Source organism: Brachycentrus maculatus, unplaced genomic scaffold (genome assembly GCF_059751285.1).
Source record: "Brachycentrus maculatus isolate JH-2025_06_01 unplaced genomic scaffold, ASM5975128v1 h1tg000667l, whole genome shotgun sequence".
NCBI classification, from domain to species: Eukaryota; Metazoa; Arthropoda; class Insecta; order Trichoptera; family Brachycentridae; genus Brachycentrus; species Brachycentrus maculatus.
In genome coordinates, this window is record NW_028281400.1 from 27,482 (window position 1) to 42,418 (window position 14,937).

A 14,937-nucleotide genomic window follows, 5' to 3' on the forward strand; every position below is an offset into this window, starting at 1 on the left:
CACTTCCATACATAAGGGTTGGAACCAGAACTCCATTGTGTACTGTCAGTTTAGCTTCCGCTGATAGATTTTTATTTGCTAAAACTGTATATATATATATATATATATATATATATATATATATATGTATATATATATATATATATATATATATATATATATATATATATATATATATATATATAAATATATATATATATATATATATATATATATATATATATATATATATATATATATATATATATATATATATATATATATAAATATATATATATATATATATATAAATATATATATATATATATATATATATATATATATATATATATATATATATATATATATATATATATTATATATATATATATATATATATATATATATATATATATATATATATATATATATATATTTATATATATATATATATATATATATATATATATATATATATATATATATATATATACATATATATATATATATATATATATATATATATATATATATATATATATATATATATATATATATATATATACAGTATCTACTCAATGAATTAGGGCCACGCAGAATTTCGCGCAATTTCTCAATTCAAACAGGAATAACTCAGAGAAAACCTTGAATAAAACAACATTGAATTTTATTTACACATGAACACTTTATTACGCTTAAATTATGCATATATTTTCATATAAATATAGTTAGTATTTAGTATTTCCACCTTTGGCAGAAATAACTGCCTCAATTCTTTTTGGCATACTTAAAATGCACTGTTTTATCATGTTTTTTATTTCTTCGTCTTCTGACCAAATTTTTTGAACATTTTTTTTAGACAGTCTACTGTCGGATTTGGAAATGAGTATACCTTATTTTTTAACATGCTCCATACGTTTTCTATAGGATTAAGGTCCGGAGAATTTCCAGGCCAGGGGAGCAAAGGCAGATTTTTGTTAGACAAAAATTTTATTATTGATTTAGCCCGGTGGCAAGGTGCCCCATCCTGCATGGAGGTGTATGGACCTTCTATTGGGTCGAGTGTATGGTAGAAGGGCAATAAAATTCGTTCGAGGACCTGCTTATAGGAATTTTGGTTCATTGTTCCTTCCACGAAAAACAACGGTCCAGGTAAATTGTTAATAATACATGACCATATCATTGTTGCCGGGGGTTGTTTGATAACTTTTACCACACAGGCCTCATTGTAACGTTCCATTGATGTTCTCCTGACGAATTGACGGCTCTCTGTCACGGCTTCTAACCGGCACTCATCACTAAAGATGACCTGAAAAATAATGAAAATTTAAGTTTAATTCAAATATATAAGTTTATTTACTAAAATGATATGTTGAAAATTCAATTTAAATAAATACCTTTTTCCAATCATCAACCGAGTAATTTCGATGTAGCCTGGCCCATTTTAATCGATCCGCTTTCATTCGTGGTGTCAATTTTGGTACTTTTACAGGGCGCCTGCATTTCAGATTTACTTCGTAAAGACGTCGCCTCAGTGTTGATACCGATATATTTATACCCTCTTCTTCCAATTTTATTTTTAATGTTTTTGCTGATGCACTACGGTTTTCTAAGGCACTTTGAACGATTTTTCAATCAGTCCTCGGTGTTGTTTTTCTAATCCTACGACAGTTCTTTCGCCGATTGCTGGTGGCGGGTGACTGATTTTTTATTGATTTTGAAATTATGTCCACTGTTTGACGAGAAACGTTTTCTTTTTTTGAAATTTCTCTATTAGATAGTATTCCTAATTTCAGTAGCACTATAACACTAGACTTTTTTTCCTCAGAAATGTCTTTACTTTTTCCCATTTTGTCCTTTTCAAAAAAAAACACTTGTGTTTACAAAAAATTTTTATACTTTATGAACTAAAATTAAAAATTAAGTTTTTTTCACAAGACACGATAACTATATAACCTCTCTGAACAAAACAACAACCAGAACTCAAGAAACTTCACTAATAAATGAGATAGGACTATTATTTTAACTTTCAACTATCTGTCTACCTGTGCTAATTAGGGACCTTTCTCAGAAAAAGGGTTTGAAATTTTGTAAAGGCTTAAATAATCCAGGTATATTTTACATATTATTGAAGGTAATATACATGATATTAGATGTCAATAGAAAACTTAAAGTATTTATGTAAAATAAATATAATAATCCAAAAGATTTCAGAGTATTCAAAAAAATAATGGGTGGCCCTAATTCATTGAGTAGATACTGTATATATATTTATATATATATATATATATATATATATATATATATATATATATATATATATATATATATATATATATATATATATATATATATATATATATATATATATATATATATATATATATATATATATATATATATATATATATATATATATATATATATATATATATATATATATATGTATTTCGTTACAGTAAACAAAACATTTATTTTTAAATTCTTTCAGACTCTTTTCATTCTTCATACATTCAGGCATCTCATCATACATTTTCAAACCCTTATACATTAAACAATTTTGCGACTATGTTTTTTTCATAAATGGTAGTCTTATTTTATCTTTATTCCTAGTAATATGTTCATGACAATTTTTGTTTAAAACTATTATATCCTTTAAATATTTTGGTAATGTATCGTTAAAAAAATTATGTATAAAGCGTATTAAATTAATATTAAGCATTTGAAGTTTGGCAATAAAGGATGAAAATAAACAGAATGGTGTCGAAATGTAATTTCTCAGACGAATGTGCGGCTAAACGATGTATGAAAGATGGTCGAATGGTGAAATAAGAGGAATGAAGGCAAAGCCGAGATAAACAGTGTCGATGAAATTAAGAAAAGTGTGTTGAGATGGTTTGGACATGTGGAACGAATGTAAAACAAATTTATGAGGTGAATTTAGTTGTAAAAATGAGCAGAGGAAGACCGGGAAAAACTTGGCACTTGAAGAGATTATCAAATACTTGAAAACGGTCAGGTTAGCATTCGAAATAATCGGTGTGTATGTATGAGATGTATGAATGTGGAAGAAGCGAAGATTGTGTGCAAAGACAGATTTGTGTGGCTTTCTATTCTCTCGGCCTAATCCTGCGGGGAAGTGGCGTTATGGTTAGTTAGTAAGTAAGATTTAAAATTTAAAAAAAACGAACATTTTAATATTTTTATATATGTAGATTGTTTTAATTGAAGTGCAGATTGTGTGTTGATGATTTTTCTTTTTATTCAATTTAACTCGACTGAGCCACAGCAAATCGTTACCAGGTACATCAAATTTATATTATTTACTGATTCGGCATTAATTTTGTGGAATGGCATTGAAACCATACCTATTATCGAAACTAGTCGTGTGTAATGAATAAAATTCAATAAGTAGTATAATACAAGTGCTTAATTTTAAAAAAAAAGTTTTTTTTTTTATTTTATTAAATTGTACTATTTTCCAGATAAAAGTTTTAAAACCACTGTTTTGGAAATATTTTTAATAATAGATCTGTCTGTCGTCTATCCTGGGTTTAAATAGTCATTTCCGAAGACATCTTCGTCTCATTGCATACTTATATTTCAACCATGAAGCAGTTCAAAAAAGCGATTTTCGGAGCAGTGATTTTTATACTCTGCGCGTGTTTCCACATCGGATACTGCGATCAGGTAAAATAATTAACATATTTTTTGACATTTCAATATAGATTAAGAAGAACATGGAAGTCTGGGCATGTACAGAGCTTACAAACTGTCATATTCAAAGTATCAGTTAAATTAAAGTAAAACTTAAATTAAAAATGAAAAGATATTACCACAAAGCGACTGCCGATCAATTACTGCAATGGTTATTGATATTTTATACAACTACATATATTGATACTTTATACACAATGCAGTCCTAGTTCCAACCCTAATTTTTGCAAATAAAGCATGGTGCTGGCAAAAAAAGGATGAAAGTAGACTTAATGCAGTCGAAATACCAGGTCGTAAGCCCTGGGATGCTCAGACTACAATATTTTTCTGAAACCTACATATCGCTGGTTAAATGCGAAGGGCGATAAGGGTAACAATACATAAATTAAACTTTTTATTCCAAAAATTATATCTAAATCGTCAACATTTTCGTATTCGAAAAAGACACCCAGGATTCTAACTTTAGAAATGTCAATTTCATTTAGAATCATGGGAATCTTTTTCAAATATGAAAATCTTGACGATTAAGATACCATTTTTGGAATAAGGATTTCAATTTTTTTTGTTGTGGCCCTTTGGCATTTACCCAGCGATATATTGATGTCATCCGTAAGGTGAATAATCCATTTACAACATTTTGAGTGTGTCCAAATACTTGTTCACAAAATCTGGATTATCTCCAATTACAGGAGTTATTTTCATACTATTTTTTAACATCTCATCAAAGATGAAGAAGAATATGGAAGTCTTATAATATTTTCTGGCCTTTCTCATGTGTGTGATTATAATCCAGGATTCGGACCTCACATACTAATATAAGAGTTTCTGCTTAGTAAAAAGCTTCTTTACATCTCACCAATAGATGTCTCTAGTGAAGTTCTAGTGATTCAAGAACAAGGTTTCTAAATTGGTTCATATATATAGAACTTCCAAGAATTTGAGTAGTGTGGTTGTCAATAATGGGTAGAATTGGTGAATGTTACACGTGTGTAAAGTGATCACTTAAACCAGCCTATGACGGTAGTCAGCCCCGTTAATACCCAGACTTCCATATTCTTCTTTATCTTTGATGAGATGTTAAAAAATAATATGAATAATCCTTTGTCCGATAGAATGAGTAGTAAAATTTGTTTTCCTTAGCAGTGGCCATCTCAGTCGTTTGTGGATGTCGTCAAACCTGTAGCAGAGAAATGTATTGAAAAAACAGGAATTAATATCGGTAAATATTCATTCATACTCTATTTGTGGAGGTCTTCACCAAAAAATTACATATCCAATATTGCACAAAAATCCTTTAAATACAAATCTGTTCTGTTTACTGTATTCTATCAAAATCTTAATTAAACTTGCTACAAAACGTGACCAATCCTGTGTTAAACCAAATTGAAATCATTAAATTGTACCAAAACAAAACAATTTTACAAGCTAGAATTCCTGATAACTTAAAATCATTTATAATGGAAATGTAACGTTTTGGTGAGGAGCTCCACATTTATTTTTTCACCTCCGTAGTGTACTGGTCAGCGCGTTTGGCTACCGTGCTGGAGGTCCCAAGTTCGATTCCCAGGGGGTGTCAAAATAAATATGGGTGATTTTTACTCTCATATTTATTTAATATCACCCTGGACTGGTACAAGAAACGCTGGGCTGATCACCTTGCCTTCATGCAATTAACGATCAAAACAACACTGCGTCGCTATGATGCTGAGCCCTATGCACCATTGGATGCGGATAAGGGTTAAAAGAAGAAGAAGAAAAAGAATTTACCATGTACAATATATTGTACATATATAGCCATGCAAACAAAATGTTGATTTACGCTAAAAAATAGTATTTTTAGATAATAAAATAACAGCTAAATGTATAATTTTTTCCACATTTACTTAATTTGACCAGTGACTGACTTTCGTCGTTACCGACATCATCAGACTGATAGGAGGCTAGACAAAAATGTTATATACTCAACAAGGCAGGAGTGACGATGGTTTTTAATCGTTTTTTTTTAATTAAATTAACCATGATTTGAAACGAGTATATAAGAGGCTTATAAAATAAAAAAAAAGAAATTTTATAATATAAAATAAAAAATAAAAAATTTCTTTTCTTTCAGACGTAGTTATTAATGCAAGAAAGGGAGTTTTACCGGATGATCCAGTTTTAAAGGTAAGATTTGACGTTCATATACGAAAACATTTCTTTAAAACGAGTTTAAAATTTGTGTCAAATATTTTCTCATTGATAACCAAACCATAAAAAAGATAGAGATTGAGAGAGAACAAAACAATCTTCGCCTCTTCCGCATTAATGTTCTATTCTTGTGGCGTTCTATACTCTTTGGCTACTTCTACTGGGACTCTTCCCATGATGGTTAGCTACACATATTGAAAACTCTTTTTTTTTCTTAATTGTTTCAGAAATATTTACTATGCATGTTTGAGGCCTTCGACTTGGTAAGCATTGGAAATGATTTTATTATAATTTTATTATAATTACTTTTATTGGATAACACCTAAAAATAATAGTTATAATAATAATATATTGTGGAACATCCTAACTCTAGATCGACAAGCAACACCACGAGTTTGAATATTGGAAAGTACTTACAATGATACCAAAAGAGATGAAGAAGATTGTTTTTGAAATGGGAAAAGGTTGTCTCCATATTGAGGGAGAAAATTACGAACAGGCTTGTCTGGACTTTATGATTTGCATCCATAAGCATGACGCAGAGGTAATAAATATATATTATTTTAAATTATAATAATTAGCCAACGTATTCCTTTTAAGGGGTGTTATGCCAGCTAATGACTCACCAAAAAATGAAAATATGTATGACTTCAGTAAAGGTGCCTTAGTTTTCTCCAATTTTATGTATTTCCCGAACATCTAAGCCTTAAGCCAGTTTTTTGAGTGCCACTTTTTCAAATTTTCATATTTCAGGATTCTAATTTAAATTTTTTTAATTCTTTAGTTAGCTTATATTACAACTAATACAAACTATTATTTACACTTAATTTACATCATTTATATTATTTATTGATTCGGCATTAACTTTGTGGAATGACATGATTATTTTATTAAAATTTTACACTTGAATAATCCACTTTATCGAGTTTTATTTACGACTAGTTTAATAGATTTATATTATCCACTGACACTTCGTGATGGAATTGCATTTTTAATTTATTATTAGATTAAAACCAATATTTTTAGCTTTTCCACTTTTTTATTTGACCAGCGACCGGGTTTCGTCGTTACCGACATCATCAGACTGGTCTGATGATGTCGGTAACGACGAAACCCGGTCGCTGGTCAAATAAAAAAGTGGAAAAGCTAAAAATATTGGTTTTAATCTAATAATAAATTTTACGACTAGTTACGAAAACGACAATTGTTTTCATCTTCTGGTACAAATAACCTTAACCCCCCTACCTATATTTACTAACCTATATATACACCTAAATATATTTTTATTCGTTAGTTTTAATTTGTACCAGAAGATGAAAACAATTGTCGTTTTCGAAACTAGTCGTAAATAAAACTCGATAAAGTGGATTATTCAAGTGTTTAATTTTAATAAAATACATCATATATATTTACATCTTCTTACGGTAAACAAAACATTCATTTTTAAATTCTTTCCGACTCTTTTCATTCTTCAAACGTACATTTATGTTTCATAATAAAACACAAAAATAATTTTATTTATCTTTTCTTAATTTGTTTTTTTCTTTTTTTGCAGAGATTTGCATTCCTGTTTTGAAACCTAATGATGATATTTATAATATTCCAGTTTATGATATTTATTTGTCAATAAGAAAAAATATCTTTACAAAAATGTATAAAATGAAATATCGAAATTATATTCACTAATTATTATTATTACCTTTTTGTCTAAAACATTGGTAGATTATTATAATAAATATCATATGTGTATGCTTCAAATGTTTGTTTTTATAAAACAGGGGTTTAAATATAGCCATTGATCTAATATATCGCTCACTCCTTTCAAGAACGTCATAAATCAAAAAACTTGATTTTTCAGGAGGACGTTTTTAATGTTTAAATATATAATACAATGTATTAAAAATAAATATCAAGCCACTTATTGAACTTTTTACTGTGCAACAGATCTTTTAAGGTAAAACCTGAAGGTTTTTTCTCCATTTGAAAATTATTTAGTATATTTAAAAAAAATTATTAAACAATACATTTTCTTCAAAATGCAAAAACAACATTTTCTGCCCTGTAGCGAGTAAATATTAACTTAAAAATATGCCTCTTTTGCTGGGATATAGTACATTTTCTGGGCATTCCGAAAACACGTACAACTAAAAATGGACGATTTTTGATTTATGACGTTCTTGAAAGGAGTGAGCGATATGTATCCTATTGGGACGGGTTACACCATAAGCGGGCAATATCTTACTGTGGGATATTAAGAAATCTTGGTGGGCAATGCTGGCTTCAGGAAAATTTGGTGAGGCAAATGGGCAATAACATATTGTAGAGAATGAGTTATTACATATAAAAATATTTTAAGCATTTTATATTTTATTAAAAGCAAACATTTTTTAATGAAATATAATGCCCGTAAATACCCAGACTTCCATATTCTTCTTCATCTATGTTGAGATGTCAAAAAATAATATGAAATATAATGCGTTAAAAGGTATATTAAAATAGCCCTTCTAACCCTGTTTCCAGATAAAGGTATGTACTTATAAAGGGGTTGTGTCGAGTTGTGGTAATACGGGACTATCGAAAAATATATGACAATTAGAAAAACTTATATTACCAAAAAAGTTTAATAAAAACATTTAAAAATAAGTCTTCCATATTTTTAGAGACCTTTATATAAAATACAAACATAAAATTTGTCGGGTTGTGGTCCCGTGGTTAGCGTGGCGGACTCTTTAGTCAGAGTGAGAAACCGAGAAGGTTCGAACCTACTCTACCACAATTTGATACCTATTTCTAATAATGAGCCGCTTAGGCTCATAGAAATAGTAGGAAATTGAAATATTTGTTTAAATAATAAAAAAAAAAAATATTTCTCATTTTTTAAATAAAAAAACGGTAACTTTCAGGACTTAGATATCAGCCAGCAACATTCTTGCTCTTTGAAACACATTCATATTCCGTCCATGGAATGCATAACATTCTAAGATGTGGCTATACATTATTACTTTACATAAATATATATCATATAGCTCACAACTTTCAAGAACGTCATAAATCAAAAATCGACAATTTTCAGTTGTGCATGTTTTCGGAATGCCCAAAAAATGTACTTTATCCTAGCAAAAGAGGCATATTTTTAACTTAATATTTACCCGCTACAGGGCAGAGAGTGTTGTTTTTGTATTTCGAAGAAAAGGTTTGTTTAATATTTTTTTTTTATTATACTAAATATTTTTCAAATGAAAAAAAAACCTTCAGGTTTTACCTAAAAGATCTGTTGCACATTAAAAAGTTCAATAAGTGGCTTGATATTTATTTTCAATACATTGTATTGTAATTTTTAACTTTAAAAACGTTCTCCTGAAAAATCTAGTTTTTTTTTATGACGTTCTTGAAATATTTTACTTTTATTTTTTTAAAATACCTTTTTAAGAGCAAACTGAGAAGTCGTCTTATTGAGGAAAACCTGGAAACGTGCTTAAAATAACAACATAGAAACCTGACTTGATCAATCATTTAAAGGAGATGCAAGTATATTATTTGTAATTAAGTAGTGTTCTTATGGATGCCTTGCTTTTAAAATATTATTTTATCAATGAATAAAATCCTTATAAAGATCTAAAATGTGCTAATGTCTAAATATCTAATGTACAAATTTAGCTCCTTGTTTTATTTTCCTTGACCACTAGTTACATATTTAATCTTTCCGGGAGTATGGACGTAAATGAACATCGGTGTGAATTCTCCTCAAAGGAGTATCGACGTTAATGAACGTCTAAGTCTATCTGTCACTTGGTATGATGTAATTTGTGTAGTAATGACATCTGTGGATATTTGTATTTAACTTTGTCATAAAATAAAACCTAGAGATGATGAGATTTACTTTTTATTTAAATTATTTTTACATAATTTCTATCTTCATAATACAAAAAATTTATTTAAAAAAAATACATATTTAATGTAAAAAAAACCCACTCCCCAGAGAAAGTCGGACATCAATTATTGTACTCCTGGAAAGGTTAAGATATTCTCTAGCATAAGTTCTTGGTGAATATTCCAATATTTTGGACATATTTTTTATCACTGGAGAAGCTCATATGTGATAAGTTGAAGGGAATAGATCAGAGGAAGAATGCTGTACATGAAGGATGGAAGACCTGTTAAATGGAGTTGCCATGCGAACTTTGATATGGTTCTTTATCTCCGATTCCTAACTGACGTCAAATGGATTTGTCTCATTTTGATTGATGTTTGACGATAATATTGTGCATCTTAATGCAATTTCGCTATCACTAATTTAAAATCTCTCTGATAATAAATAATGTAACACTAAAAAATTTTATTTCTTGTAATAAATTTATTATCAATTTTAATTTACAATTCCCAATCCACGATTAAATAAATTTATGGTACCTTAAATAAATTGAAACAAAGGATATTTTAAATCACCCATAATCTACAATCAATGTAAACCGTTTTATAATCTTAACTACTTCTTTCGTCTCACCTTATCTCGCTCCTTCTGAATTATTATTGTTCCCCAAACTCAAAAGACAAAAGGATGATTATGAGAAGATTCCTGAGATTAAAGCCAATGTGACAAAGAAGCTGAAGAATATCACAAAAGAAGCGTTCCAGTAGAAACACCATTGGGATAAGAGTGTGCGTCGGGGAGGGAATACATTGAATGGGACCCAGACATATCGCTCACTCCTTTCAAGAATGTCATAAATCAAAAAAGTCGATTTTCAGGAGAACGTTTTTAAAGTTTAAAAATATAATACAATGTATTAAAAATAAATATCAAGTCACTTACTGAACTTTTTACTGTGCAACAGATCTTTTTAGGTAAAACCTGAAGGTTTTTTCTCCATTTGTAAAATATTTAGTTTATTTAAAAAAATAATTAAACAATACCTTTTCTTCAAAATAGAAAAACAACACTTTCTGCCCTGTAGCGGGTAAATATTAAGTTAATATGCCGCTTTTGCTGGGATTTAGTACATTTTCTAGGCATTCCGAAAACATGCATAACTGAAAATTTACGATTTTTGATTTATAACGTTCTTGAAAGGAGTGAGCGATATAACTTTTAAATAAAGTGCATTTTGTTTTATGACGTCAGTCTACACATCAATTGAACAGTCCAAGTATTTATTTTGACTCTGACCGCTACACTATGGTGACTGACAAAAAATGATTATATTATTATATGCTAGTAATTGATAATTTCTTTTATATATTTTTCACTTCATCGAAAAACCTCACCTCTAAGTAAATCACTTAATGTTTAGGCAAGTCCAAACAAGGCAATTTGTAAATTTTTGACAATCGTCAAAAATATATTAAAACAATTTTTTTTTTAAACTTTTTATTACCTCAAATAATTTTACAAGCACTAATCTGTATTATATTTACATATATACACACATATATATATATATATATATATATATATATATATATATATATATATATATATATATATATATATATATATATATAATTATATAATCATGCGATAACACAAATAATGATAATTCTGTCATTAATTGATATGGGCTGTAATTTTTTTCAATACATATACTCTTAAATGTACTTAGTTTCAAATTTAATATGTATATGAATATTTGATAAAACCATCACCTTTTTTATTCCATTCCAATAGTAAATTTGTATATTAGTCTAACAGCCTCCCTTTGAAAAAAATTACAGGTAACAGATAAGTTGTTTGAACAGAATAGTAATCTATATCTAATACCAATATAAATATCTTCATTATAATTAAGTGAACACAACCCTGTAACCTACTAGATTACAATTATCATAATTCAAATACAATTCAGTCTGGATGTCCAAGTTACTTGAAAACATGCACAGCTCAAAGTGTTCTCATTACATGAAATGTTCTCATTACATGGAATGTTCTCATTAGGTAAAATATTCTCATTTCATGAAATGTTCCCATGCGAAAACCCAAGAACAAGTAATAACAGGGACTTCTCACAAAGCTGGAAAAGCGTTTTAAATATGTATACTTAACATTTTAAATGTATTTTTATGACTCTGAATAGTTCAAGTTAAACATTTAAAAAGTAACAAATTATAGTTAAAGGTCAATATAATAAAATAATAGTTTAAATTTTGATACAATTCATACAATATTTATAAGTTTTGGCATAACGTGTTTTTCATTCAAAACTTTGGATAGCTATAAAAAGAAAACATTTCACACAAAATTGGAATCAAGTCAAAGAACAATATATTCTATTTATAAAATTAACACATTGATCACGGCATGCACTTATTAGTGCGTTTCATAAAACGTATGTTGCATTTCCACATTTTTGTGCATTTGGGCTACCTTCAACAAAAAATACATGTTGGCTTTGCTGTGTCGCTACTCATTGAAAAATGATATTATATGCGTCACTATAATACAAAACATTTAAAGCTTCTTTTCTGTTTAACCGGATCCACGCGGCTCGCATAACCGTTTGTGTTTTTACAAGACATGCCCCATACGCGGCTGACATAAGCGTTTGTGTTTTCACTTTGCTCCAAGTTTCGAACCTCAGTTCAACTTGAAGGAATTTTTTCATGGTGTGGAACTTTGGATAAAATAATACGTCAATCCTCGGCCTTATGACATCTGTTGAAATATCTGACTAATAATTTGTAACATCACAAGGATAAATAAAACAACAGATCCCTGATTTTTCTTGCGGTCGGTAATTAGTCCGCGCCATAATCATGCCCTATATCTGTCTCACTCTTGACGTTACGCATCGCCAGTGGGTAAGAGTGACACACGATGCGTGCTTTGATTTATTTATGTTACGATCTAATTTGTTTATATTACGATATATTTCAAGAATAATGTGACACACGTGTATTATAGAGTACCAAAAAGGCACAATGAATCCCATTGAGCGTTTTTGTTTAGGAAAATAAATCGTTTCATAACTAAATACATGATAAAAGTAAAAATTTAAAAAACGGCGAAATACAGCCGCGCACGAGCGTCTCTTAGGAACAAAGTTAACGCGTTTAAAAGGTTAAAAATATGGCTAAAAGCGATCACTCTTTGAATGCATTCTAATATCGCCCGTGACAAATCACATTTCTTCGCCATAACCAATGTGTCAAGAAAAAAATGAACTGACTATTATATTGAAATTCGCTAAAAACATCATAAAAAAATACACATGCAGTTAAGTATCATTGTAATTGTTTACTTTATTTAATAAATAAAAATAAAAATGATGTGAAAAGACCCTATTTCAGATAACAACATATCACAGAATGCTAAAATTATGAAAATAATATGTATATCGATACTCCAGTATATTAATAACAAAATAAAAATATCTACCTATAATATATTTTAAAAAATAAACATTGTTTCGACATATCATAATGTATCAAGATGTATGGGAGAGATTCAAATTGTAGTATTATAAATGTAGCCTCTAATGATGGCACTTCTTACAAGGTAAAAAAAACAACTGTTTTATAAACTATTGCAGACCGCTTTTTTATGACTTATAAAAATAAACACAATAATGAATGAGTTGTCGTTTTCACAAAATAAATAAGTATACATGGTCCGAGTGTAAAATATCAACTTCAATCAACAACCGTCATTAAGATCCGGCATTGGCATCAAAATTTCAGTTCTAGTTTCAAATTTACAATGTTTTAATACAAAATAACCAACAAATTATCGTGCAATATTTTAAAAATGAGAATTCAACAAAGATTTTTTTAAAGATAAATAATAAAAATGAGAATACTTTAGGCAACAAAAAAAAACAATACTGATATAAATAAAAGGAATCCTGAATCATTAAGTAAAAGTCAAATAATCTTGAACATTTTAATTGAGAGCCGGAATAAAGTCAGATAAACTTCAAAATATCATAAATAGGACTCGCAATAAATTACAGCAATTAATTATATTGGGAAAAGCTGTTGAGTTTAGTGGTCAGATACATTCACATTCTATTTTGTATTATATGTAGTCCACTTCTCTGTTTATGGCCTAACTTCTACTTTAGTCCACTTCTATGTCTATTTTTTATTATAGTCTACTTCTATAATGGTGACTCTGGGCAACGGGATTGACTGACATAGTGACAATAGTCTACCCAAAAGTTCTTAAATTGTGATAATTGTAAAAATACCAGAGTTTGGACCATCTTTCATCTAAGAAGATGAAAGGTATTTTAAGAATCCAAACTGATTGTACCCAAAAATGAAAATTTACAGAAAAAGTTGTTAATGGGGAAAATACCCATATTTTGTTCCCCTCTCTCTATAAGGAGACATTCTGGCAATATCGTTTCCCGAATCGAATCTTTTAGCAGAAGTTGCTTGAGTAAAAGAGTTTGAGAAGCTAGGGTTTAGAGTTTATCTGACATCACTCCGACTCGGTTAATTGGTCCATAACACCTTATGCGTAGTAAGAAGGCGGTACAGTAAGGTCACTAAGTAAGCACAGTTCATCTTCTGTGAACTTGAGTTGATGGTTCTGCCAGTCGTCATGATGGGTCCTCTTGAAGTCTCCAAGAGTCTTGCGTATCGTTGACTGGAATAAATTTTAAAAAATTATTAGGCAATAGATGGGTAAATTCTTGGATATAATGGCCAGTAACATGCAAATGACTTCATAATGACAAATACGTATGGCCTATTTTTTTCAGAATTGCAACCTGGCCACCATGGATATAGCGAGAAGTGCCAACCTGGTGACATTAAATAAATGTTGCTTTATAGGAGCCATTACGATGAGTTGTAAACAATAACGCATGATGGTGTGACATATAACAGAGACAGATTGATTTCTGACACTCAAGTGTGCATCCAAAAACCAAATATGAACAGATTTCCGTTAAGTGCATGGCTGACGGGAAACTTTGAGACGCCGGACTGACCTGGGAGGAAGCCTAGGAGAAGGCGCGTGATAGAGTGACTTGGAGACGTCTCGTGTTGGCCATATGCTCCACCTAGGGAGCGAACATGGGAAAAGAAGAAGAAGAAGATATTATTGAATGA

At 29.4% G+C, this 14,937-nt stretch overlaps 2 protein-coding genes across 3 annotated transcripts in view; one reads left to right on the forward strand and one right to left on the reverse strand.

Moving 5' to 3' along the window:
• The first annotated feature begins 3,588 nt into the window (after positions 1–3,588).
• LOC148300702 (general odorant-binding protein 83a-like) lies at positions 3,589–7,459 on the forward strand. Its single transcript, XM_088274390.1, has 6 exons — positions 3,589–3,669; positions 4,840–4,915; positions 5,807–5,859; positions 6,111–6,146; positions 6,257–6,427; positions 7,439–7,459. The coding sequence occupies exons 1-6, from the start codon at positions 3,589–3,591 to the stop codon at positions 7,457–7,459; spliced, it is 438 nt and encodes a 145-aa protein (XP_088130516.1).
• A 3,941-nt stretch (positions 7,460–11,400) lies between these two features.
• Positions 11,401–14,937, reverse strand: part of LOC148300703 (proteasome activator complex subunit 4-like) — a 37,242-nt gene continuing 33,705 nt past the window's right edge. For both annotated transcript variants that reach the window (XM_088274408.1, XM_088274407.1), the window contains one exon: positions 11,401–14,470. In XM_088274408.1, coding sequence (XP_088130534.1) covers positions 14,336–14,470 — 135 coding nt within the window. In that variant the 3' untranslated portion in view covers positions 11,401–14,335. The remainder of the gene's footprint in view (positions 14,471–14,937) is intronic.

Bases quoted from the DNA above. Each gene is read 5' to 3' on its own strand.
- LOC148300702 (XM_088274390.1), top strand. From the start codon at position 3,589: ATGAAGCAGTTCAAAAAAGCGATTTTCGGAGCAGTGATTTTTATACTC. The intron at 3,670-4,839 runs GTAAAATAATTA...TTTCCTTAGCAG, and splicing joins ACATCGGATACTGCGATCAG to TGGCCATCTCAGTCGTTTGT. The intron at 6,428-7,438 runs GTAATAAATATA...CTTTTTTTGCAG, and splicing joins TCCATAAGCATGACGCAGAG to AGATTTGCATTCCTGTTTTG.